This window comes from Coregonus clupeaformis, chromosome 19 (genome assembly GCF_020615455.1).
Source record: "Coregonus clupeaformis isolate EN_2021a chromosome 19, ASM2061545v1, whole genome shotgun sequence".
NCBI classification, from domain to species: domain Eukaryota; kingdom Metazoa; phylum Chordata; class Actinopteri; order Salmoniformes; family Salmonidae; genus Coregonus; species Coregonus clupeaformis.
The window spans coordinates 27,206,396-27,231,369 of record NC_059210.1 but is presented as its reverse complement, the minus strand read 5'-3'; the positions used below and the strand labels follow the sequence as shown (position 1 = coordinate 27,231,369).

General features: G+C 42.7%; 1 protein-coding gene, 1 long non-coding RNA gene and 2 pseudogenes across 2 annotated transcripts; 1 reads left to right on the top strand and 3 right to left on the bottom strand.

The window, feature by feature from the left end:
* Positions 1 to 307: 307 nt before the first annotated feature.
* On the bottom strand, positions 308 to 1,087 carry LOC121531310. Its single transcript, XR_005994122.1, has 3 exons — positions 1,019 to 1,087; positions 757 to 827; positions 308 to 327 (listed from the first exon to the last, which is right to left on the bottom strand). It is a non-coding gene; the product is annotated as an uncharacterized LOC121531310 (long non-coding RNA).
* A 5,775-nt stretch (positions 1,088 to 6,862) lies between these two features.
* LOC121531490 lies at positions 6,863 to 8,170 on the top strand (annotated as a pseudogene).
* Positions 8,171 to 11,193: 3,023 nt separating this feature from the next.
* LOC121531311 (homeobox protein DBX2-like) lies at positions 11,194 to 15,916 on the bottom strand. The gene is made up of 4 exons (XM_041836545.2): positions 15,459 to 15,916; positions 14,128 to 14,217; positions 11,845 to 12,029; positions 11,194 to 11,563 (listed from the first exon to the last, which is right to left on the bottom strand). The coding sequence occupies exons 1-4, from the start codon at positions 15,757 to 15,759 to the stop codon at positions 11,306 to 11,308; spliced, it is 834 nt and encodes a 277-aa protein (XP_041692479.2). The 5' UTR covers positions 15,760 to 15,916; the 3' UTR covers positions 11,194 to 11,305.
* A 4,784-nt stretch (positions 15,917 to 20,700) lies between these two features.
* LOC121531491 lies at positions 20,701 to 23,195 on the bottom strand (annotated as a pseudogene).
* Positions 23,196 to 24,974: the final 1,779 nt, after the last annotated feature.

Below are 24,974 nucleotides of genomic sequence, written 5' to 3'. Positions count from 1 at the left end.
TCACTATGATCAATAAAAGTTTTTCTTAAGTGTACTTTTAACAGAGCTGAGATTTACACTACGTAGAGGGGCCTGAAGAATCATGGCTTTGGGGAAGAACACTGGGAAGAGAGGAGAGGACGCACAATCAGGGGTGGACCAGACCAGACAGGAAATAAACGTATCAGGGGTTGGGGATAGGGAGAGAGAAGAGAAGAAGAAATAGTTGACTAAATACAAAATATACTGGAAGTGGGATTGAGAAAAAAAAGACAAGATCACCATTCTCTTCAAAGTATGGTAGCCATGCTGAAATTCAGTGACGAGACTCACGTCCTCGTCACTGATCTGTGGATATGGTCCACAGTGGCGCAGTGGACCATATCTGATCTCCTGAGTGGCGCAGTGCTAACTGTGCCACTAGAGATCCTGGTTCGAATCCAGGCTCTGTCGCAGCCGGCCGCGACCAGGAGACTCATGGGCGGCGCACAATTGGCCCAGCGTCGTCCAGGTTAGGGGAGGGAATGCCCGGCAGGGATGTAGCTCAGTTGATAGAGCATGGCGTGTGCAATGCCAGGGTTGTGGGTTCGATTCCCACGGGGGGCCAGTATAAAAATAAAATAAAAAAAAGGTATTCACTAACTGTAAGTCGCTCTGGATAAGAGTGTCTGCTAAATGACTTAAATGTAAACAGTGTTCAGGTCAATGTGAACAAAGCACAAGGAGAAACATCAGAGCTACAAGCAAAACTCTAAGAAGATCGAAACCTCTGAGTACCTCTGTGACATAACCGATGTACTCCATCACCACGCCTCCACTGATTGGCTTCTTCAGTGCCACTCTGTCACCTGTAGAGAAGACAAAACACTATATCTAACATCTCAATTCAAGTATGGTTGACTCTGTAAAACACCACATTTCACTGCACCTATCTTGTGTGTGTGACAATCAAACATGTTATTATTATTACAAGTCTCATGTTACAATAGGGTATGTCATGTGTGTAGCAGCCAAGCCATAATTAAGAGTCAACACGTACCTATGAAGAGACTGGGCCGGCCCTCAGCCAGGCCCAGCACCTCTAGGTGCAGATAGATAGCACCTCTCCTTAGGAGGGCTCCACAGATGCTGAACTCCCTGAGCTCCCTCTCAGCCTGTAGCTCCTCCAGCCACAGCAGGGACGAGAAACGGAGATGCATGTTGGCCGCCGACAGAGTCTGGCAGACAGCGAGGGAGAGAGAGAAGCTAATCCATTATTTTACAGTGGAAGCGCAAAGGCCCCCATATCAAAATCCAGAGCCTCTTTATAAGACTTTCCCATCTAAATCAATTGGAGCCCAATTCCTATAGGCTGGAGGAAACAAAGCATTCCATTGATGATAGAAGACTTGATTCTGAGTTAACTTGTGGTTCCCTTACCTCTCCTAGACATGGCTGGGCCACCAAAACATCACTGTCGGCCTCCATACAGTCCCGTAGAGCCTGGGGCACTGGGTAGTTACTCAGGAAGTTAGGCAGGTGGCGCTTAGTTAGCCAAAACTATGTGGACACCTGCTCGTCGAACATCTCATTCCAAAATCATGGGCATTAATATGGAGTTGGTCCCTTCATTGCTGCTATAACATCCTCCACTTTTCTGGGAAGGCATTCCACTAGATGTTGGAACATTGCTGCGGGGACTTGCTTCCATTCAGCCACAAGAGCATTAGTGAGGTTGGGCACTGATGTTGGGCGATTAGGCCTGGCTCGCAGTCGGCATTCCAATTCATCCCAAAAGTGTTCGATGGGGTTTAGGTCAGGGCTCTGTGCAGGCCAGTTAAGTTCTTCCACACCGATTTTATTTATTTTTTATTTTACCTTTATTTCACTAGGCAAGTCAGTTAAGAACAAATTCTTATTTACAATGACGGCCTACACCGGCCAAACCCGGACGATGCTGGGCCAATTGTGCGCCGCCCTATGGGACTCCCAATCACGGCCGGTTGTGATACAGCCTCTCGACAAACCATTTCTGTATGGATCTCGCTTTGTGCACGGCGGCATTGTCATGCTGAAACAGGAAAGGGCCTACCTCAAACTGTTGCCACAAAGTTAGGAGCACAGAATCGTCTAGAATGTCATTGTACGCTGTAGCGTTAAGATTTCCCTTCACTGGAACTAAGGGGCCTAGTCCAAACCATAAAAAACAGCCCCAGACTATTATTCCTCCTCCACCAAACTTTACAGTTGGCACTATGCATTTGGGCAGGTAGCGTTTTCCTGGCATCCGTCAAACCTAGATTAGTCCGTCAGACTGCCAGATGGTGATTTATCACTCCAGAGAACACGTTTCCACTGCTCCAGAGTCCAATGGCGGCAGGCTTTACACCAATCCAGCCGACGCTTGGCATTGCACATGGTGATCTTAGGCTTATGTGCGGCTGCTCGGCCATGGAAACCCATTTAATGAAGCTCCCGGTGAACCGTTCTTGTGCTGACGTTGCTTCCAGAGGCAGTTTGGAACTCGGTAGTGAGTGTTGCAACCGAGGAAAGACAATTTTTACGCGCTACGCGCTTCATCACTCTGCGATCTCGTTTTGTAAGCTTGTGTGACCTACCACTTAGCGGCTGAGCCGTTGTTGCTCCTAGACATTTCCACTTCACAATAACAACACTTACAGTTGACAGGGGCAGCTCTAGCAGGGCAGAAATGTGACGAAGTCACTGAGCTCTTCAGTAAGGCCATTATTCTGTCAATGTTTGTCTATGGAGAGTGCATGGCTGTGTGCTCAATTTTATACACCTGTCAGCAACGGTGTGGCTGAAATAGCCGAATCCACTAATTTGAAGGGGTGTCCACATACTTTTGTACATATAGTTTACTTCAAAGTGCATTCACCCTATTGCTTGCACCTATCAAGTTGTTTCCGATCTACACAAGTGCCTATGGAGAAGGGGTTAGGGTTTCTTCTGGGCATGGCCTACCTATACTGGCCCAATAAGCACATGCCCTAGAGATATCCCTTATTGGGACAGTGGTTTGGGATTGGCAACCATGTTCTGTGTATGTTTGGTGGGACATTGATGGAATATTCTCCTAATCCTCAGAAAACTGGACACATGAATGTTCTTGCAACGTCCCATGAAACGTGTCTAGAACATTAATATTGTATATTCTGAGAACATGGTAAACATGTTTTGTGTATGTTTGATGTGATGTTGATGGAATATTCTCCTAATCTTCAGAAAACTGGACACAAATGTTCTTGCAACGTCCCATGAAACATGTCTAGAACATTAATACTGTATATTCTGAGATGTATGTAAAGTGAAAAGCTTAATTTTCCATTCATAAAAACATTGAATTGCCTTCTGTGCCCAGTAGGATATTAATGACATATATTTTGGAATATATTTTACTAGCTACCACAGCATGCTGTCAAAATGTATTTCCACACCATATATTTAAATATATAAACATATATGTATAAATATATGAAAACGGCCATGTCCATATATTTAAATATCTATACATATAAGGCGTAAACATATATTTAGATATATGTAATTTACATATATGTAAATACATGTATATACATGTTGTTAAGATATGTAAATCTATAATTTGTCCGTATGGACACAGACAGACAGTCGAATAAATAAGAAACAGAAACAACGCATTCAGGCATGAATGTTTGAGTCCATGAGTGGGGATCATGTTAGCTCCCCAATTTCTCATGGGGAAGCTGCTACCACGAGATGGCAGTGTGAGCGAGGGGCAAAGACGTTGGGGATCTATTTTGACTCTAGGTTGAATTAAGTGCAAGGGAATTGTTTATGATTGTCACATTGTTTTGCATAGCGTATGGACATGGGTCCATCCTGTCTGCACCCAGTGGTAGGCTTATGCCAAGTGGAGCTATAAAAATACCATGAGTCATTATAGAATGATGGGCTTAATTTGAGCTGGATTCTGCCGGAACAGGATCCGTACCTCTCAGTTGTGGATTGTTTCGTTCCGGAACCCATTTGCCAGGATCCGGTACCTCTCGTGGCATGAAACAAATATTTTCACAGTTTGCAATGTAAAAATTCAAATAAAAGCAATCAAAGTTAATTCAAGTCGACTCCTCTGTAATTCACCTGCTAATATAAAACGTAATGTGAAAACATGCCAGATATTCTAATGTTGGGCCAGCACTATATAGACCAACGCGTGGCCATTGCTGTGGCGAGAGAGAGAAGCGCGCCTGTATCTACCACAGAACTAAAATGAGATCCACTTTCTATGATCTCTCTCCCTCTCTATTCTCTGATAGACATGAGCCTGCAACTCTTATCTCTCCAGTGTTGCACTTAATCAATTACTTCCTTATAGAATCATAGTGTGCTGGAGGTGCTGCAGCACCCCTGGTAAATTGAAATACATTTGCAAAGTTATAGAATTACTGCTGTCTGTTCAGAAATAAATTAAATAATTCAAAATGCTACACCAGGAGTAAGCCTATAATTTAACCACATAGGTTCAAGCTATAGCTTATTTTTTTTAATGGTCTAGCTGAGGATTGTGTGTAGCCCAATCACAAGGCAGGCCTACAGTCAGGAATGTGTGGCAAATCTGTCAGTGAACAGCAAGCAGCCAAAACAGGCCTTTTGCAATATTTCAAGTACAATCGAGGGAAAACGCAGGTTTGAAAGCAAATGGATCCTGCTGAAAAGAGAAGACTAATCTGTCACTAGGCTGCAAAGTTCAACTTCCAAATAGGCCTATTGAGTGAGCAGAATTGTTTTACAAAGTAAAATAAGAACTATACTGAACAAAAATATAAATGCAACATGCAACAATTTCAAAGATTTTACTGAATTACAGTTCATATAAGGAAATCAGTCAATTGAAATCAAATCATTAGACCCTAATCACATGACTGGGCATGGGCGTAGCCATGGGTTGGCCCACCCCCACCCCCACCCCCAACCAGGCCCACCCACTGGGAACCAGGCCCAGCCAATCAGAAATAGTTTTTACCCACAAAAGGCCTTTATTACAGACAGAAATAGTTCTCAGTTTCATCAGCTGTCCGAGTGCTGGTCTCAGACGATCCCACAGGTGAAGAAGCCGGATATGGAGGTCTTGGGCTGACGTGGTTACATGAGGTCTGCGGTTGTGAGGCCAGTTGGACGTACTGCCAAATTCTCTAAAACAACGTTGGAGGTGGCTTATGGTAGAGAAATAAACATTCAATTCTCTGGCAACAGCTCTGGTGGACATTCCTGCAGTCAACATGCCAATTGCACGCTCCCTCAAAACTTGAGACATCAGTGGCATTGTGTTGTGTGACAACACTGCACATTTTAGAGTGGCATTTTATTGTTTCCAAAACAAGGTGCACCTGTGTAATGATCATGCTGTTTAATCAGCTTCTTGATATGCCACACCTGTCAGGTGGATGGATTATCTTGGCAAAGGAGAAATGCTCACTAACAGGGATGTAAACAAATGTGTGCACACAATTTGAGAGAAATAAGCTTTTTGTGCATATGGAACATTTCTGAAATATTTTTTTTCAGCTCACGAAACTTGGTACCAACACTTTACATGTTGCGTTTATATTTGTATTCAGTAAAGATAAGCATTTGGCACGAGTGCACCGGCCATAGCCAATGAGTGAGCTGCACATCATTGGATGAGTCAGTGAAACTAGAAAGCTTTTTTAGGACTATAATTTCCTCCTCATATTGTACAGTATGTGTGTATCCACACACCTAGGCCTAGGATATTGATGGATCATTTTTATTGACCACAGGTTCTCTCTTTGTCAGTGTCAAAGTAGCCTGTCATTTTGAACATTTGTGAGGTATTAAAAAATATTATGCTGAAGTCTCCAGTCATCTAAAATGGTGTAGAATTGCAAGAAATGCGTTTATAAAAGGGCAGATTTCTTTTCAAAAACCTAGGCCAATTATTTTCTGCAAGTGCCTCTACTCTACTGCTCTATACCAGTATGCAAAAGCGATGATAATGCATGCAATGCTTTATGATAAAGGTGATTTTTCTTCATGCATTTCGGTACCTCAGAGCCCCCCAGGTCACCCCCTTCTCGGGCACACTTTTTGTTCTGGTACCTCCCAATTTACAAATTAAGCACTGAATCTGTATCACCACTGTACCACCACCAATAAGATCATATGATGTCATATAAGGTCACATTGGTATTAGTGATGGAGTGTTTTGTTCCCAAACAATGGACGGTGTTCATTAAGGATTTGGAGGGATTGTGTGCAATGTGAGTTCTTTTAGAGTTCTTATGCAGGTCATACCAGGTCATACCAGACTGTGGAGGGCCAGTAAAACTTTATTTTGGGGCTCCATTGCCATACATTAATTCATCTCTGCCATTGTGCTCTTTTTGATTCTCTCTCTCTCTGTCTCTCTGTCTCTCTGTCTCTGTCTGTCTCTCTCTGTCTGTCTCTCTCTCTGTCTGTCTGTCTCTCTGTCTGTCTGTCTGTCTGTCTGTCTGTCTGTCTGTCTGTCTGTCTGTCTGTCTGTCTCTCTCTCTCTGTCTCTCTCTCTCTCCTCTTCTCTCTCTCTCTCTCCTCTTCTCGCTCTCTTTCTCACTCTCTCTCTCTCTCTCTCTCTCTCTCTCTTCTTATGCGATGCCATTCCGCCTGGTTTCCCTCTGTCCGCTCCAGGGTGTGAGGAGCGGATATGACAAACAGAGACAAAAGCATGGCTTTATTACCCCCTCCTCATGTTCTATGAACAATGACGTCATCATACAATCATAGTCATAGAGTCCAGTCATGTAGTCCAGACAGATGCCTGGACAGTCAGTGACAGACCACTGCTGACCAACCACAACAACCGTCAACCCATCAACAGGATTGGCAACCCATCGGACGGGCCATGAAGCACAGTAAGAGCTGGATGTAGTTTTAACTTGGATTTCCAGCTTACATTTGCTTATGATTTGGGTATCTCCAACTGACTTTTTCCTCTTGCTGTTGCTTTCTCTTACATTGGTCAGTGTGGGTTGTTTCCCTTGCCCTGGTATATGTTGACTATAAGGCTGGCTGTGCCCCCATCTGTGCCCATGGACAGGCAGGGTGCCATACCCCTGGCAGACCTCTTCTACAGGTTCATTCAGCAGTCTGCCAGAATGCATGGTATCTCCAGTGATCGGCACTCAGAGTTTGTGAGTCTCTCCTCTATTATTCTCTCCTCTGTTCTCCTTGCACTCTTTCACTTACTCCCTCTCCCTCACTCTTTCAACTTAGAGATTACATCATTACTTATTCATTATTCATTATTATTATTCATTATTATTATTAATCCTGTTCCTCATTTTTATCCTCCTTATCTCTTATTTGACGTCTCTTCCAAAGGAGCAATATTTCCTCCCCATGAAAAACCACATTGGAAAACGGAAGTGCCACACCTTTCACAAACTTACACCGGATGACAAGGAGAATGCACAGAGACTAGCAGTGAGCCTAGCACTTTACAGTCATATCTAAATGTTGCTGTGTTTGCATGTGTTTAAACTCTTTCTGCATGTCTCTTCTGCATGTTCATATCTGCACCCTTCTGTATCATGTTAATACAGTGACTGCCTGCCCTGTATAGTACTGTAGAGTAAAGTTGAGCATAATTGATTCCACTGGTATAAGTGAGTAAAATTGACTCACCTGGACAGATAAAAGTTTAATAAATATCCATAAAAGTAATCGTCTGTATCTGATTTGGACTCACCCCTCCTCCCCTCCCTGCCAGAGAGAGGAGCTGACAGAGGTAATCCTGAAGCTTCTGGGGGCTTGGGGAGACCCCCTGTCCCAGCTCCACCACAGCATGGCTCAGGGCCAAGCTCAGGCTCAGCTCTCAGCTCCAACAAGGCTCTGGAGATGAGCGACATACTGCAGGAACTACAGAACGGAGTGGAGAGAGTGACTGAGAAGGTAAGAGTCAGACACTGTGTGTGTGTGTGTGTGCAAAAGAGTGTGACTACTATGTGCATACTTCCATCTCTGCAGCCTGTTGACTAGAGTGATTTGTATCCCACTGACACGGTCTCTGTGTGTTTATCTGCCTCAGATGCAATTGCTGGGAGTGATCAGTAACTCTCTGAGTGACCTGTCCTCCTCTGAAGCCCTGGCTCCTCCCCCCTCCTCCTCCCCCTTGGAGAGAGACCCCATGGACCACCATTACCTCCTCTAATCAAATCAAATCAAATCTAATTTTATTGGTCACATGCGCCGAATACAACAGGTGCAGACATTACAGTGAAATGCTTACTTACAGCCCTTAACCAACAGTGCATTTATTTTAAACAAAAAAAGTAAGAATAAAACAACAACAAAAAAGTGTTGAGAAAAAAAGAGCAGAAGTAAAATAAAGTGACAGTAGGGAGGCTATATATACAGTAAAATAAAGTGACAGTAGGGAGGCTATATATACAGGGGGGTACCGTTGCATAGTCAATGTGCGGGGGCACCGGCTAGTTGAGGTAGTTGAGGTAATATGTACATGTGGGTAGAGTTAAAGTGACTATGCATAAATACTTAACAGAGTAGCAGCAGCGTAAAAAGGATGGGGTGGGGGGGCAGTGCAAATATTCCGGGTAGCCATGATTAGCTGTTCAGGAGTCTTATGGCTTGGGGGTAGCCATAAGACGATATTATAAAGACGGTCCTAAACGATATTATAAACGCGATCGATAAAAGACAGTACTGTGCAGCCGTCTTCATCGACCTGGCCAAGGCTTTCGACTCTGTCAACCACCGCATTCTTATTGGCAGACTAAATAGCCTTGGTTTCTCTAATGACTGCCTGGTTCTAATGACTGCCTGGTTCACCAACTACTTCTCAGATAGAGTTCAATGTGTCAAATCGGAGGGCCTGTTGTCTGGACCTCTGGCCGTCTCTATGGGGGTACCACAGGGTTCAATTCTCGGGCCGACTCTATTCTCTGTGTATATCAATGATGTCGCGCTTGCTGCTGGTGACGCTCGGATCCACCTCTATGCGGACGACACCATTTTGTATACATCTGGCCCTTCATTGGACACTATGTTAACAAACCTCCAAACGAGCTTCAACGCCATATAACACTCCTTCCGTAGCCTCCAACTGCTCTTAAACACTAGTAAAACTAAATGCATGCTCTTCAACCCGAACGCTGCTTGCACCCGCCCACCCGACTAGAATCACTACTCTCGGCGGGTCTGACCTAGAGTATGTGGACAACTACAAATACCTAGGTGTCTGGTTAGACTGTAAACGCTCCTTCCAGACTCACATTAAGCATCTCCAATCAAAAGTTAGATCTAGAATCAGCTTCCTATTTCACAACAAAGCCTCCTTCACTCATGCTGCCAAACATGCCCTCGTAAAACGGACTATCCTACCGATCCTTGACTTCGGCGATGTCATTTACAAAATAGCCTCCAACACTCTACTCAGCAAATTGGATGTAGTCTATCACAGTGCCATCCATTTTGTCACCAAAGCCCCATATACTACCCACCATTGTGACCTGTACGCTCTTGTTGGCTGGCCCTTACTACATATTCGTTGCCAAACCCACTGGCTCCAGGTCATCTATAAATCACTGCTAGGCAAATCCCCGTCTTATCTTAGCTCATTGGTCACCATAGCAACACCCACCCGTAGTCTGCGCTCCAGCAGGTATATCTCACTGGTCATCCCCAAAGCCAACACCTCCTTTGGCCGCCATTCCTTCCAGTTCTCTGCTGCCAATGACTGGAACGAACTGCAAAAAACTCTGAAGCTGGAGACTCTTATCTCCCTCACTAACTTTAAGCGTCAGAGCAGCTTACCGATCACTGCACTTGTACACAGCCTTTCTGAAATTAGCCCACCCAACTACCTCATATTGTTATTTATTTTGCTAATTTGCACCCCAGTATCTCTATTTGTACAGCATCTTTTGCACATCTATCATTCCAGTGTTAATACGAAATTGTTTCGTGTTTATTTTACATTTTAGTCATTTAGCAGACGGTCTTATCCAGAGCGACTAACATTAGCAATTAGGGTTAAGTGCCTTGCTCAAGGGCACATTGACAGATTTTTCACCTAGTCGGCTCGGGGATTAGAACCAGCGACCTTTCGGTTACTGGCACAACGCTCTTAACCACTAAGCTACCTGCCGCCTTTATGTTTTGTTTACCCCATATGTAACTCTGTGTTGTTGTTTTTATCGCACTACTTTGCTTTATCTTGGCCAGGTCGCAGTTGTAAATGAGAACTTGTTCTCAACTGGTTTACCTGGTTAAATAAAGGTGAAAAAAAAAAAAAAAAAAAAAGACGAGACACCAACAAGGTCCAGAGCTACCTCCACATCCTCAAGTGTACCATCCTCCCTGAGCAGGGCTGTTGAGGTGTGTCCAGCTGTCCACACCGCAATCTGACATCCGCTCTGGTTGCACAGTTCCAGCATAACATCTGACATTCGCTATGTTTGATTTGCACACTGTTATTTATTTTTCATTTTATATTTTTAATATCTGTCATTTATTTGATATTTTTCCTGAGGTCCTTGGTTGAAAGCACTATCTTTAGTTATTAACTGTATTTTTGTAAATATTAAAGACTAACTTATTAAGTTTGCATGCTCAACGTCTTGAATATTAACATGGAATGAAGAAATCAGCATTTAATTAATCATTTTATTTACAGCAATTGTTTCAGTTAAGAGTAAAACAAACATTCTGAATACAATATTACATGTTAAAGCATTTATACATGGTTGTGTGTAGCTGACTAACCTTCAATGTGTGTTAATATACAGTGTATGGTCTAATAAAAGTTTTGTTTTTGAGATTTGTATTGATTATTCAAAAACGCTTTCCGAAAACACATTCAAAAACACTTTTAGTCAGTCTCCAAAATGTTGCTACACAATAGCAACCCACACAATACTAAAATGAAAAGTATTTTATTGTTATGGAGTGTTAGTCGTTTTATCCAATGCTCAGACAGTCCCTTTTCAATCATGCCTCACAACACTGACCCTCATCTTCCCACTGGGCACAGACATCATTTCAACGTCTAGTTTTGGTTTACATTTGGTTGAGTTGTCAACTAACATGAATTCAATGTGAAATCAACAAAAAACTTTCACCATGCCATTGGATTTAGGTTAAATGTTGGGTGAAAAAAATACAAAATTCCCTTATGTTGATGACTTTTTTCCAATCCAATCGGTTTTCCACGTTGATTCAAAGTCATGTATAATTTTTTTGTTGAAATGATGTGGAAACAACGTTGATTCAACCAGTTTTTGCCCAGAGGTTTCTCTCAGTCTTTAATCCTCTCAGGGGTCAGAGGTCATAGTGTGTGCAGACTCAGTGGCTGTATCAAAGTCTTGCATGGCTCTTTCTCTATGGTAACTCCCGTTTCCCTGTCCCGCTGCTGTGATGATGATCTGTCTAATGGCGTGCCCGTGCTCTCTGGTGCCTCCTTGCGTTCCTCTTCCTGTTTGTAGCCACGGGACATGAGCTCCTCCATGGGGGAGCGGCCGCTGTGGGCCTCCTTCTCCTTACAGTTCCTCCACTTCATCCTCCGGTTCTGGAACCAGATCTTCACCTACAGTAGACACACAAGTCAGTGAGAGGTTCATACTGAGGTGCCATTCATTTTGTTTAGTCAAATCTAAGTCTGTGATACAGCAGAGAGCATGATCTCTTACAATAGAAGTGACTCTAGATATTTACTCAATTTAGGCTGGGGCACCCAAATAAGACCCAGTAAGATGTGTTTGTATGCAATGAAGAGGTGAGATGAGAAGGCCTATGATGTAGCATGGGATGTAAAATGAGGTTGTTATGGTGACCTCCGACCTATATAGGAGATATATGGTTTCCTACCTGAGACTCCTTCAGGCTGAGATCTGCTGCCAGTTTGTTCCTGTCTGTCTTGCTGATGTACTTCTGTCTCTTGAACGTTTTCTCCAGCTCCTTCCTCTGTTCCTCAGAGAACACCGCCCTCCTCAGGATCCCTCGCCGGGATTTGGGGCTCGTATCCGGGGACCACATCGGAATGTTGGCTCCCTCTGGAAGGTCAGAGGTTAGAATCATTCATATTAATGTTTGCATTATATCTAATAATAACCTGAAAGGGAAATGTCATTGGGTTATGGATGAGTTAACTCATTTGCATTGACGTATGTTCTCTGTTGCGTGAAGGCAATGGCACATTGCACTACTAGAGACAAGTACCAATATTTGAATATAGAAATAGTCTTACTTAAATAAGGTCAATAACAATTACACATTTGAATACGCAAAAGAAATGTATTATATTTCCATATCAAGTGGAACGAAATAGAAAATCATCCAAATAATAAATGGGCAAATTATCTGCTCCGATTGTTATTCAAATGGAGCATTATTCTGGTTTATCATGTCCAGTCCAGTCCAAAGCACTGAATATATCCTCATACTGATTATAAAAGGCAGACTCTACTAAATGGCTCACTTCCTCACTCACTATCTACATGGATTGTGCCCATCTCCTGTAGCCAATCTTATACACGCTTACTCTCCACTTGCGTCAATCTGTCTAATTTAACAAAATGGGGGTGACTAAAGTGAGAATGGAGACCCGTTTTCACCGGGGAGAAAGGGATTTGGTGAACTCTGAGGAGCAATCCCACGCTGCCTCACTCACAGGTGCACACACAACAAAAGTCAAGTGGAACAATTTACCAAATCCCATTGAGCAATGCCTTTTTAATCTGTCCGACAAATCTGCACACAGACCACCTCGGGGGAGCGAGTAACCGGTTTAGACACGCTCCTCAGGCCTCCATTGGGCCTCAATGGCTTCCACTTAAACGGACGATTAACAGGTCACTCCCGGGGGCTACGTGTGTGTCTGCCCCCTTGGTCTGAGCTCACAACCCTGAGGGACCCACCACAAAAGAGACTGTTCGTTGAAAGGCCACTACTCTTGCTGGCTCAGCGCTCCTCACTAATTCTTTTCTCTTGCAGGTATGGGCCCGGTTCTATGGGAAGATGAGCTCGAATAAGTCTATAAAAGTCACTTTCATTGAGTTCTTATGTTCCATTAAGGGAACTTTAAATGGGCAGGAATGAGAGTGAGGTGACAGGAGAAAGGAGGGAGTCGGGAAACTGGGTTCTTTGGCCACACAAAGGGTTAGTGGGCTGTTCCCGGGCAAAGCCCCCTTTCTGCAGAGGAATGGCTGTGTTTTCTGTGTTTTGTGCTTCGCAGAATTCATTGCTGCGGTGAAAAATTGCAGCGGGGTCGCGTGTGGATGGTGGAGCGAAAGTGCCGATTTGTCATGGCCGGGCATAGCATTGTCCTGTTGCTGGGCACTGTGGGAAAGTGTTAGCCCACTAAGAGGGACCAGGGGGTATTTACTGAGGGATGCTATTCGCTTCCTCACTTGTCAGGAGTCACAGGACTTAGAAACTAGCATCACAACCCTGACAGAAGTTAGGAGAAATTGATGTTGTTCACATAATGAGACTTCTCCTATGAAAAGGTTAATACAGACTTCACAACAAATGCAATTACATAACACAATTCAGATCCATATTCCAGGGAATATAGATTCTGGTTTGATGTAGATTTTTCAGATAATCAGCTACAGGAAATCATCTTAAGAGCCTCATTATAAACACAAACAATCCCTTCCTTTGGCAGGATCATAAACAGTTTACTCACACTGGACCAATTATCACAGTTGGACCAACTATCAGCCAAATGTTCCATTGTGCTGAGGCTGAGCTCAATGCCACTGAGAGGCAATAAAAATGTCACACAGAGACCAGTAAGAGACTGTTACAGTGGCATACCACTGATCATTACAGTTCTAATCTCACAGAGACAAAATGTTTATTAGCTCTGCATATTGGAGTGAGTCGGTGTGTGTATCTATATGAGTGCAAATGGGGGCCTCAACGGCCATAAAAGTTCCCCCCCCCCCCCTACTCCATATCCTACTCCCCACCCTACCCCCTGGGTCTAAATAGCTGTGAATGGTCATGAATAGCAGTGCAGAGAGTTGAGTGGAGAATTAGTTTCCTGGCATTGCATCAGTAATTAGCTGTAGAGAGTATGGGAGACCCTGCTGCTAATGCTTAGAGAGGAGCTGAGGCTTCGCTGATGAAGCATAAAACACTCACCGGAGAAGATAGACGGAGGGCTGGACCCACCACAGCACACTGCTGCCAGCAGATACTGAGGGCCCCGTAGAAACACACTGCTCAACAGGCCTGCAGAGAGGAAGGAGGGAGGGAGGGAGGGACTTTCATTAAATTATACTGTACATTAATAATAAATACTGGCAGGTGAAAACCATGAATAAATTGTGGTGGAAATATATATATATTTCTGCTAAACCATCCACTCAGAAGAAAAACAATAACAAACATCATGTTTTGAGTAGCCAAATGGTTATTGTCTGCAAATGGAATGTATATAAAAAAATATATATACAATTTGGCTGTAGTGAAATGCAATGTGGTAGAACATAACAGCATTTGGTTATACAGTATGTCATTAAAGGGGCAATCTGTAGTTGCTACATCCATTTTTGGACATATAAATTAATGATATGTACCCATTGATTCTTTAAGAATATTATATACGGCTCATGAGCTTAGTTCAACTGTCATACCCCATCAGAACCCAAAATATAAGCTTGTTTTACTCAAATGTTTGTAAACAAAGCACTATATAGCCTCAAAACATGGTTAAAACTATAATTTGATAGCATTGATGGTCAGTCCTTGTATCCATAGCTCTGTCTAGGAATTTGAGAGTGGTTACATTTCTCCAGCCCTATCCCTCAGCTATTTACCGAAACAGGGGCGGGAAAAATGCTTTGTTATTGTTTCAACTGCTGATTGCTGCTTTAATATTCTGCTTTGACTGTCATTAATGCCATGTTTTACATGTGTAGTACTATGTTATGTCTTATCTTTTAGAATAGGTCTTAAACATAAGCATTCTTCAGTAAACTCTTTGATGAATACAATTTCTAATGTTTTAGAATTGTATTTACTTTCCAAAAAATAAAGCAAATTAAGAAAAAGCCAGTATAGCATATCAAATGTTTATCTGATATTATTATCAGAAACATACATAGTATATCTGAACTGAACACATAAAAGGAAAATAAAGTAAGATATTGTGGTGTTTGCATTTCCTTACAGTGGCTTTTTAATGATAAATCTATACAAAAGGTTTTGTGTTATTTCTGGAAATAAGCTAAACTTGATTGATTCTGAATGTTTCAAATCATGTTGCTTATACGTACTTTGAAATGAGGGATAGTACAGAGTCAAAATAACTGGTTTGGTCAAATCGGAAGAACATCAATTGTCATTAGACAAGATATATTCAAAATGTATACACTAAACAAAATCAAAAACATGCATTTTCCCGAAGTGTGGTTTCAAATGTCTACAGGCTAGATCTCATCATGATGTTTTGTATCATATAAGGCTTTTACCTGAGTGTGGCCGAGGAGGAAGCCCCATGTCTTTGACTCGTTTACAGTTTTGACTCTGGCCCTCGTAGACAACATGCTGAGGGCCCCAGGTTCTCATGTGGTGGCCGGTCGGGGGACCCATGAAGATCCCACCCGTTGGTCCATCTGAGTTGGGCGAGGATGAGGAAGAGGATGGCCCCGCCGAGCGCAGCAGATTGTCCATGAGGAAGCTCTTCCCTGATCTCCCAAAGCCTGGGTGAGTAGGTAATCCTGCCGCCATATCCATGCTCTTCTTCCTGCTCTCCTTCTGCCCTGTGGTCATCCCCTTCACTGTGGCCCTAAGGAACGCTCCCTCACTCACCTCACAGCAGTCTCAGCAGTCACGGGGCCAAGTAACACAAGTGACACCAGTCTGAGCTATAATCCCTCCAAGACTGACCAGGGCCAACTTCATTAAAGTCCCAGGAAAACAAAAGCTCTCTCTAACTCTCTTCTTCTCTTCTCTCCTTCTCTTCTCCAGGGTCTGCACTTTGCTCCGGGGCTGCCGCGTGATTGGCTAAGAGGCTCTAATGTGATTCTCAATTCAGATAAGACTGGGTCCGTTCTGGAGTGGCAGAAGGTGTGTCCGACTCCATTCATTATGTCAACTTGCCTATTAAATGATAGACACCCGAGACAATGGACTGCTGGCCAAAGTTTAACGTGCACCAAATGTATTTCTCAGACCTGCAGTAAATAGTTTTCTATTTTCTGCAGCCACCTTCAGAGCACCCATTGTGTCCCAAAGAAAGGCACGGTGGCAATTAAATAGTTTGTGGCTTCGTTCACACAGTGCATAATAATATTATTTGGTTTGGTTTGATCTAGGTCACCGTTTGTGTTAATTTTGTTGCACGATGACCAACTAGAAAAAAAGCTAATTCCCACATAGAATGTGATTCTGCACATTGCGTTCTAATTACTTAATTTTTCAAAAGTAAATCATTGTATAATTATTCTGATGGTGTAATACTGTGCAAGTGTGACATAGAATTTAAATATCCATGACATTTAAATGAAAAATATCTCCTTGTTTTCTGGTCATTTTTATTTTATTTTCGCAATTCCACTTAACTTTAATTGAGCACCAGATACATAATATGAATGCCAGATTCATCAGGCCATTCATGTTCAATTTCTGACTCCATGAACTCAAACCAATTAAAACATATTTCAGATTGCCTCTGTAATGGCCTAAGTGCTATTCTCCAGCCACTTTCCTCCTCTTTTCAGTGTCTATTTGGACTACTCCACTATGGCTTGTCACTCAAAGACATGACAGGGCTATTGGTTCCTGCTTGACATAGAAAATTGCTCTGCCTCCGGTTGCCAGATTCTGTCTGTTTTAAAAAGATTTACCGTCCAGCTTGACAGAAATATGCAAAAAGCCGCTATGTGAAGGATCTACAGCAGTTAACGCCAGGTTCTGATGTGGACGAAAGGGAGACACTTTGTAAGTAATCAAAACTATAGACTCTACTCCTTCTGTACTGTGGAGTTGAAATATCAAAGATCAAATGAAGTGGTTATGTGAGAAGAATTAGACAAGCAGTTGCAGTATATCACTGTATATAATATTGCAGCGAATTCAGGGGTTGCCGAATTGGGACTCAAACCCAGGCCTGTTGTTATAGATTCATTGAATTTCAGAGGCACAGTTGAAGCCTACAGACACACAAACACAGTGAGGTTGTGTGTGGTATATATTAGCCAATGGGTGGCTGGCGTCATGTGTAACCATGTAACCCTGAACTGACTGCTCCTGCTAATGATCCTCAGCCTCATAATAGAGGAGCTGGGGAAAAGGAGGCCGACTGAAATGAAACAAAATTGGGGAACAGTAAACAAGCATGTCCGGGCGAGGCGAGGGGGTGCACGGTTCGGGGGACACCTCATGCTGGGCATGGAAATTGCTCCAGACAGCCGGGCCCATTGTCTGGCCACCAGGGAGCCAAAGGTTGCTTGTAATCAAATTTGAGGTTTTATATTCCCCAGACTGGTGGAGAAAGCGACTGTGGTGTCTCGTGTGAGGGGTGTTAGTGGGCTCAGGCTGTGCTATCTAGCTCTGTGTGTACCTAATGCGGGTTTACATGCTCCACATGGGCCGCTGTTTGTGATACTGGTGTCTGGTGCGGAAGGGAGCCATTTGTTCATGACACAGTGAAGCGCAGGCTGAGCCACAGGCAGCAGTGTAAGACTATTCATCTCCACATAAATAGATACTGCAAATTCAAAGTATTACATTCATAAAGTGCACTGCAGCTCTTAGGATCATGGCTGCAAGATGAGTGCAATGTTGTTTGTGTAAGCGAGGTGTCATTTGAGAAACTGATGATGTAACGTGTCTGCTTCTTTGAGTTATTCTGTTTCAGCTCTGTACCAAAGAGAGTTATTTCCTTGATGATATTGACTACGCTTATAAACAAAAGGATTGTACATGGATTGTAATCTTGTAAGACTTGATATTTGGTATGAAAAGCATTGTTTAGATTCACAACTTGTTAATGGGCCAGATTCCGTAGGTAGCATTCCAAGGAAGGGAGGTACAATTGAGCCATTGGGAACGCAGTTCTTGAAAATACCCTGAAAGCAAGTTCATGTGAATTTATTTGATGTCCATTCCACTTTCTATTGGAGGGAAAAAGTGGGGTCCCCCATTCAGAGCTCCACAATGGTCCTGTTGAGATCCAGCACTGTGCAGACCAGCCAAGCTCCTTTCTGTCCCTGGCCTCTTAAAAAGATACCGGGCCATTACACACTCAATTGATATTCCACCACTCGAACTTAATATCATGAATGGAGGGCCAGACTCTATGAATCAGAAGACAATGCGCTTAGCTTAGCAGCAAACTGGCACTTTGTGTGGTGTCTGTGGCAGCAGCGAGGAAGTGTCTAATGTGGGGCTCACAATTGTGCTTCTATAGAGTTCTAATGAGCTTCAGTGTGGAGGATGAATGGTCAGGCCCATTCAGAGCCAGCTCTGTGCACACCCACACAATGGAACCCAGATGAGGGGAGGCAGGCAGGCACTGCACTGCAGGGACACTGCAAAGCAAAGCCATGACAGTCTGTAATATATAGCAAGACAACGAGAAAGAGATATATCAAATATAACCCCACACTGAATACCCACTGGGCACACTATGTCATTTCAACGTGGATAATTGGGTAATATTTGGTTGAGACGTTGATCAACGAGATTACAACCTATATTCACCCACTCAAAATATGTTAGAGTTAGATGAATTTAGATAAAAGTTAGATACATTTCCAATGTGTTCTCACTATGCTTTCAACCATCTAAAAGCACACCCAAATTCCAGTGGAAAAACAATGTCTGATTTTGGGTTAGTTGTCACCCAAATGTCTATCACTACGCTTTCAACCTTTTAAAAGCACAGCAAAGTTCAAATGGGAATACATCAGATATTTTGTTTATTTATACAACAGATTAATGTGTTATCACTGTGCTTTATCTAATAGCAGAACCAAATGACCTGGATTGCAGTTGAGATAACATTAAAAGTACATGGTGCAAGCGTTATATGATAAGAATATATTTATAGTTACAGTAACCTCAAAATATGGCCATGGATGTGCTATTCATTTTAAGGTTGAACGTTGCAATAGTTTGTAAGATAATTAAATATTACTTTTGTAATACAAACTATGTTTGGTTGACAACACAACCAAATATCAACATTTCAAGGAGGTGTATCTACTGCTTGGATAGTTCCATCTGAGCCACTGACTTAGTCTGGCTTTAATTCCAGTTCGTCTACAAATGAATAATTTATGTTGGATTCACGTCTCCAATTCAACTAAAAATCTAAGACAAAAATAGGACTAAATCAAATTAAACTTTAAATGCGCTTTAAATAAAGTTTGATTTGATTTAGTCCTATTTTTCCTTTAGTCCTATTCTTTAACTTTTTTGGTTGAGATGGAGACGTGAATCCAACATATTAATTATTTATTTGTAGACGAACTGGAAATAAAGCCAGACTTTCCAAATGCTATATCGGCCTAAATAGTATCATTGATGATATATGAGTGATAAAGTATGGTTACATTTCATTTGCACTCTTAAACCTACCCTTTGGAATGACTTTTATAGGAACAGTGAATCTATTTAGTTTTAAGTGGGGATCTCACAACAATCACTCTCAAGATAGCACGTTGGTAATAGTCAGTGAAAACTATCATAGCTAAGCAGGGCTGGGCTTGGTTGAAATCCTGAATGGGAGACCAAATGGGTGCTGTAGATAGATCAATTCTCCAGTAGGAGGTCCTACCCAGCCTATTGCTTGTTTTCTGATAGTGGATATAATGTTGAAGATCTGATGTTGTTTTAAAGTTACAAATTCACCATATTTTATGCAAGGTTTGTCTATGTTGAAATTTGGTTACCATGATGACATAATCCTGTGGTTGGAATTTCACGCTCAAAACAACAGTTGACTTTTTTCAAATCCAATGTATTTCCCACGTACATTCCTCATCACAATATGTTGACAAATGACATTGAAACAACGTTGATTCAACCAGTTTGTGGCCAGTGGGTAAATACGGAAATGTGTGGTTTTGAAGCTGGAGTCATTGTTTTGACTGAATTGAATGTGTCATCTAAGTACATATTCAGTGTTAACTGTCAGTGGTAATATTTGTTTTATAGTAAACAAAGAACAATGTTATTTGTTTGAGCTTACCATGCAGGGAGCTCAGCCATGCACACCCTGATTCAACTGTGAGTGACTCACTATTACAGACAGTAAGTAGCAGCTTCTGATGTCTGTGTGTGTGTGTGTGCGTCTGTGTGTGTGTGTGTGTCGTCTATCTGCTGTAGCCCCAGTACAGGACAATGACATAGGGCTCATGTCTCCTAAGACTCGCAGTACTATCATTCACGAGCCTAAGGACCCTACATCATCATCACAGCTGCAGAAGCATTCCGCTTCAAAATCACCATGATTAAGTCTGTATCCAGCGGCTATATCCAACTGAATGTGGTAAAAATGTATGGAAGTTGCAATAAAGACAAGGGGAAATCAATCGACTCAATGCTCTGAAGACATTCACCCTTCAAAAAAATAACACAACCAATAATGTTATTTTTAAATGGCTTTTTAGTGATTATAAAGGAACATCTTAACCCCAGAACTGCTCACATCAGAAAGCTTTTTGTTACAGCAGTTCATTGCAGCAGTATAGTATGGTGCTCCCCTCACATAGGGAAGAGTAGGAAGCCGCTGAATGTGGTTTGGGAATCATTACAATGGATTCCATGGCCTTTGGGAAGACGCATGTAGACCACAAACTCCCCTCCTCCAGCTCTGAAGACAATGCATTAGACACATGCGCATCCTATCCATTATAATCATATATAGAATTATCCATAGCTTTCTGATTATGGTGGTGGAGGAAATCAGTCATATAACGTACAGTCTGGTAATCATGGGCTGTACATCTGAAGTAGTATACTCCTTTCACTGGTGCTGTGAAGATACCTGTAGTTGGGTTGTAGGCCATGCCAGTGTTGAAGACTCTACTGTAGACCAATATTCAGTATTGAATAGTCCTACTTGTCCTAAATTAGCCCAACTAGCAGAGAAGGCCACCTTTGGTCTGGCTGCGCTCTCCGTCTTTAGCTCCCCCACCTCCCTCTCACTGACTGTGACTCTGGCCTCCAAGGCTATGTTCCCACTCTCACTAGCTGTCACTCTGGTTTTCAAGGCTATGTTCCCACTCTCACTAGCTGTCACTCTGGCTTTCAAGGCTATGTTCCCACTCTCACTAGCTGTCACTCTGGTTTTCAAGGCTATGTTCCCACTCTCACTAGCTGTCACTCTGGCTTTCAAGGCTATGTTCCCACTCTCACTAGCTGTCACTCTGGTTTTCAAGGCTATGTTCCCACTCTCACTAGCTGTCACTCTGGCTTTCAAGGCTATGTTCCCACTCTCACGAGCTGTCACTCTGGCTTTCAAGGCTGTGTTCCCACTCTCACTACCTGTCACTGGGTTTCAAGGCTGTGTTCCCACTCTCACTAGCTGTCACTCTGGCTTTCAAGGCTATGTTCCCACTCTCACTAGCTGTCACTCTGGCTTTCAAGGCTATGTTCCCACTCTCACTAGCTGTCACTCTGGCTTTCAAGGCTATGTTCCCACTCTCACTAGCTGTCACTCTGGTTTTCAAGGCTATGTTCCCACTCTCACTAGCTGTCACTCTGGCTTTCAAGGCTATGTTCCCACTCTCACTAGCTGTCACTCTGGTTTTCAAGGCTATGTTCCCACTCTCACTAGCTGTCACTCTGGCTTTCAAGGCTATGTTCCCACTCTCACTAGCTGTCACTCTGGCTTTCAAGGCTGTGTTCCCACTCTCACTAGCTGTCACTCTGGCTTTCAAGGCTATGTTCCCACTCTCACTAGCTGTCACTCTGGTTTTCAAGGCTATGTTCCCACTCTCACTAGCTGTCACTCTGGCTTTCAAGGCTATGTTCCCACTCTCACTAGCTGTCACTCTGGCTTTCAAGGCTATGTTCCCACTCTCACTAGCTGTCACTCTGGCTTTCAAGGCTATGTTCCCACTCTCACTAGCTGTCACTCTGGCTTTCAAGGCTGTGTTCCCACTCTCACTACCTGTCACTGGGTTTCAAGGCTGTTTCCACTCTCACTACCTGTCACTTTGGCTTTCAAGGCTGTGGTCCCACTCTCACTAGCTGTCACTCTGGCTTTCAGGGCTGTGTTACCCCTCACTCACTGTCACTCTGGCTTTCAAGGCTGTGTTCCCACTCTCACTAGCTGTCACTCTGGCTTTCAAGGCTGTGTTCCCACCCTCACTAGCTGTCACTCTGGCTTCCAAGGCTGTTCCCACTCTCACTAGCTGTCACTCTGGCTTTCAAGGCTATGTTCCCACTCTCACTAGCTGTCACTCTGGCTTTCAAGGCTGTGTTCCCACTCTCACTAGCTGTCACTATGGCTTTCAGGGCTGCATTCTCTCTCTCCAGTTCCTCCACCTTGTTCTTTTGGAGCTGCAGTTCAGTCTTAGTGACACTCACTTCCTTTTTCTGCTCCTCCATCTCCTTCTCACTGGCTGTCACTCTGACCTCCATGGCTGACAGTTCAGCAGCTTGGGCTGCATTTCCTGTCTCCAGCTCCTCCACATCCTTCTTGGTCAGCCTAAGCTCAAGTTGTTGCTCCTCTGCCTGGTCCTCTGCCAGTCTGGCTTCCATGTTCCTCAGCTCTATTCTCTGTTCCACCACCATTTCTCTTAGTTCTTTCAGCTCAGTCTAGATGTCAGGGGTTGTAGTTGTCTGGCTGCTCGTCTGTTTGTAGGTCATCTCTGTAGCTTCAGTCCCTTGGCTCTCGATCAAACTCTCTCTGATCCCTCTACACTCTTCCTGAGCCCATGCATCAGAGAGACAGAAGAGCAACAGCCGCAGAGCTACAGCATCCCTTATTCTAAAATGACACCACTTCAGAAATAATGTGGTCTATGAGCCTCAGTCCCCTTCTTTATATACACTCACAAGGTAGTGAGCCAACACATGAGAATTGAACATATGTTGCTCACGTAACTTGTAAGGTATTCTGAAAAAGTGAAACACTGGGTGAGCTGCAGACCTCATAGCAAATTGTTTGAATCTGACACTGCAAAAAGCTGTGGGAGAACTCAACCTGGTACTTGTTTGATGTTCTCTCTATCTCCATAAAGTCTGTGCATGTTATCCCTAGGTTTACAGCTTTTGTGGATTAGGCATACACTCCCGTCCATATTTATTTGGACAGTGAAGCTACATTTTTTGATTTGGCTCTATACTACAGCATTTTGGAATTGAGATTAAATGTTTCATATGAGGCGACAGTACCAAATGTCACCTTTTATTTGAATGTTTAATTTTGATCGATATCTGTTTTACTGTTTAGAAATGAAAGCACTTTATGTATCTAGCCCCCCCATTTGAAGAAGTCATAAGTATTTGGCCAAATTCACTTAACCTCTAATACACACATTCTGTTTTTTCATGGAAAAAACTATTCCATCCTATTTTTTGGAAGATTTAGTCTTTCTGATTGTAGACCCAGAGTAGCCAAGGGAGGTGATAGGTGGGAATGAGGAGGATTGTACAAAAACAATATTTGAATTTATTACAAATGCAGGGTTTCAGGATACATGGCTTGTCTCGAAAACAGTTGTCCTTAGCAGAAACATTCAGGATACGAAAACGGACAAAAATGACAGCGAGTCTAAAGCTCAACCCCTCAATAGGGTTCCTGCTGCAGTTAAGACTAGGCCTAAATGCTAAACAGCATAACTAGAAATGACCCCTTTTACAGCTCTAAACAGAACCTAACGCTCTCCTTACTGGGACTAAAGAGAGTCTACCAGAATAGCCAAAATCAACTGCCTGTACATACGGGACACAACAAACAAACTGCTATGGAGCACATTGTAAAATGGTGTTCAACCTGAGCTGAGAGAAAAGCACAGCATTTATCCCTTTTCTCCTCGAACCCGCCCACACTTATTAACCAATGAGAATGAGCATTTAATTAGAATAACTTTACTTTGTTTATTAGACCAGGTAACACTATTGAAAACATTATTTAAGTTAATTGCATTCATTTGTTTAAATTACCATATTTAGTCATGAACACTTTAGTTTAAAAGACAAATAGAACATGATTAGAACTACTACTCAGGGAGACTGAAAGCATGGCTGAACTACACGCTAGTTATCTAACTCACCACACCTGGCTTAAACCTGAGCAACCAACACGGTATCAAACAATTAAGGTCAGGAACATCTAAACTGGTAGATAGATATGCATGGCAATGGACTAGTGCACTTTATCCAAACCACACATGTATATACTGTACCTTTAAGTATTTTAGATACTAATAACTTCATTAAAAATACATTTTAAAATGGTGACAAGGTTAGACTAAGGCTGCCTCATCACACTGATAATGTATCAATAATAAAAATGGTCACTTTTACCCCCACACCCAGAAAAAAAGTGTTTTGCCTCAGGGTAACGCTGTGCCATAAGGTTACTAAAGCACCAAGGAAAATCAGATCTTTTCGGAACATTTATTAAGTGAAATATAATAGAAACAAGCACTCTTTTCATAAGAAAATACAAGTTGGGGGCATAAACTAGCATTTCACTGCCTCTCAAACCTGATTCCTCTTCGCTGTCACTGTCCTCAAGCGCACTGTCCTCACTATCAGAGGGTATGATCCTAACTGCTCCATTGCCTGTGTATGTCAGTGGATATTTTGGCAAAGATATTGACCAAGGCCATCATTTTACATCAAATTACATGTCTATCATTGAGAATGATATTGCCCTGAAAAGTAGCCTAACTGAACAACGTTGCCCTGAGCCAACGAAAAGAAAACTTCATTTTGTGAATATCTATTAAATCAAATATGCTTCTTTAGAGCAATGTATCTTACCCTTCACTCACACCATGCGCTTATGTTGCTTCCTAAAA

What these genes read in the sequence shown, in the direction of transcription:
- LOC121531311 (XM_041836545.2), bottom strand. Translation starts at nt 15,759, where the DNA reads ATGACCACAGGGCAGAAGGAGAGCAGGAAGAAGAGCATGGATATGGCG. An exon ending in TCCTCCTCGGCCACACTCAG is followed by an intron (nt 14,218 to 15,458) that starts GTAAAAGCCTTA and finishes TCCTCTCTGCAG; the next exon opens with GCCTGTTGAGCAGTGTGTTT. An exon ending in TCAGCCTGAAGGAGTCTCAG is followed by an intron (nt 11,564 to 11,844) that starts GTAGGAAACCAT and finishes TGTCTACTGTAG; the next exon opens with GTGAAGATCTGGTTCCAGAA.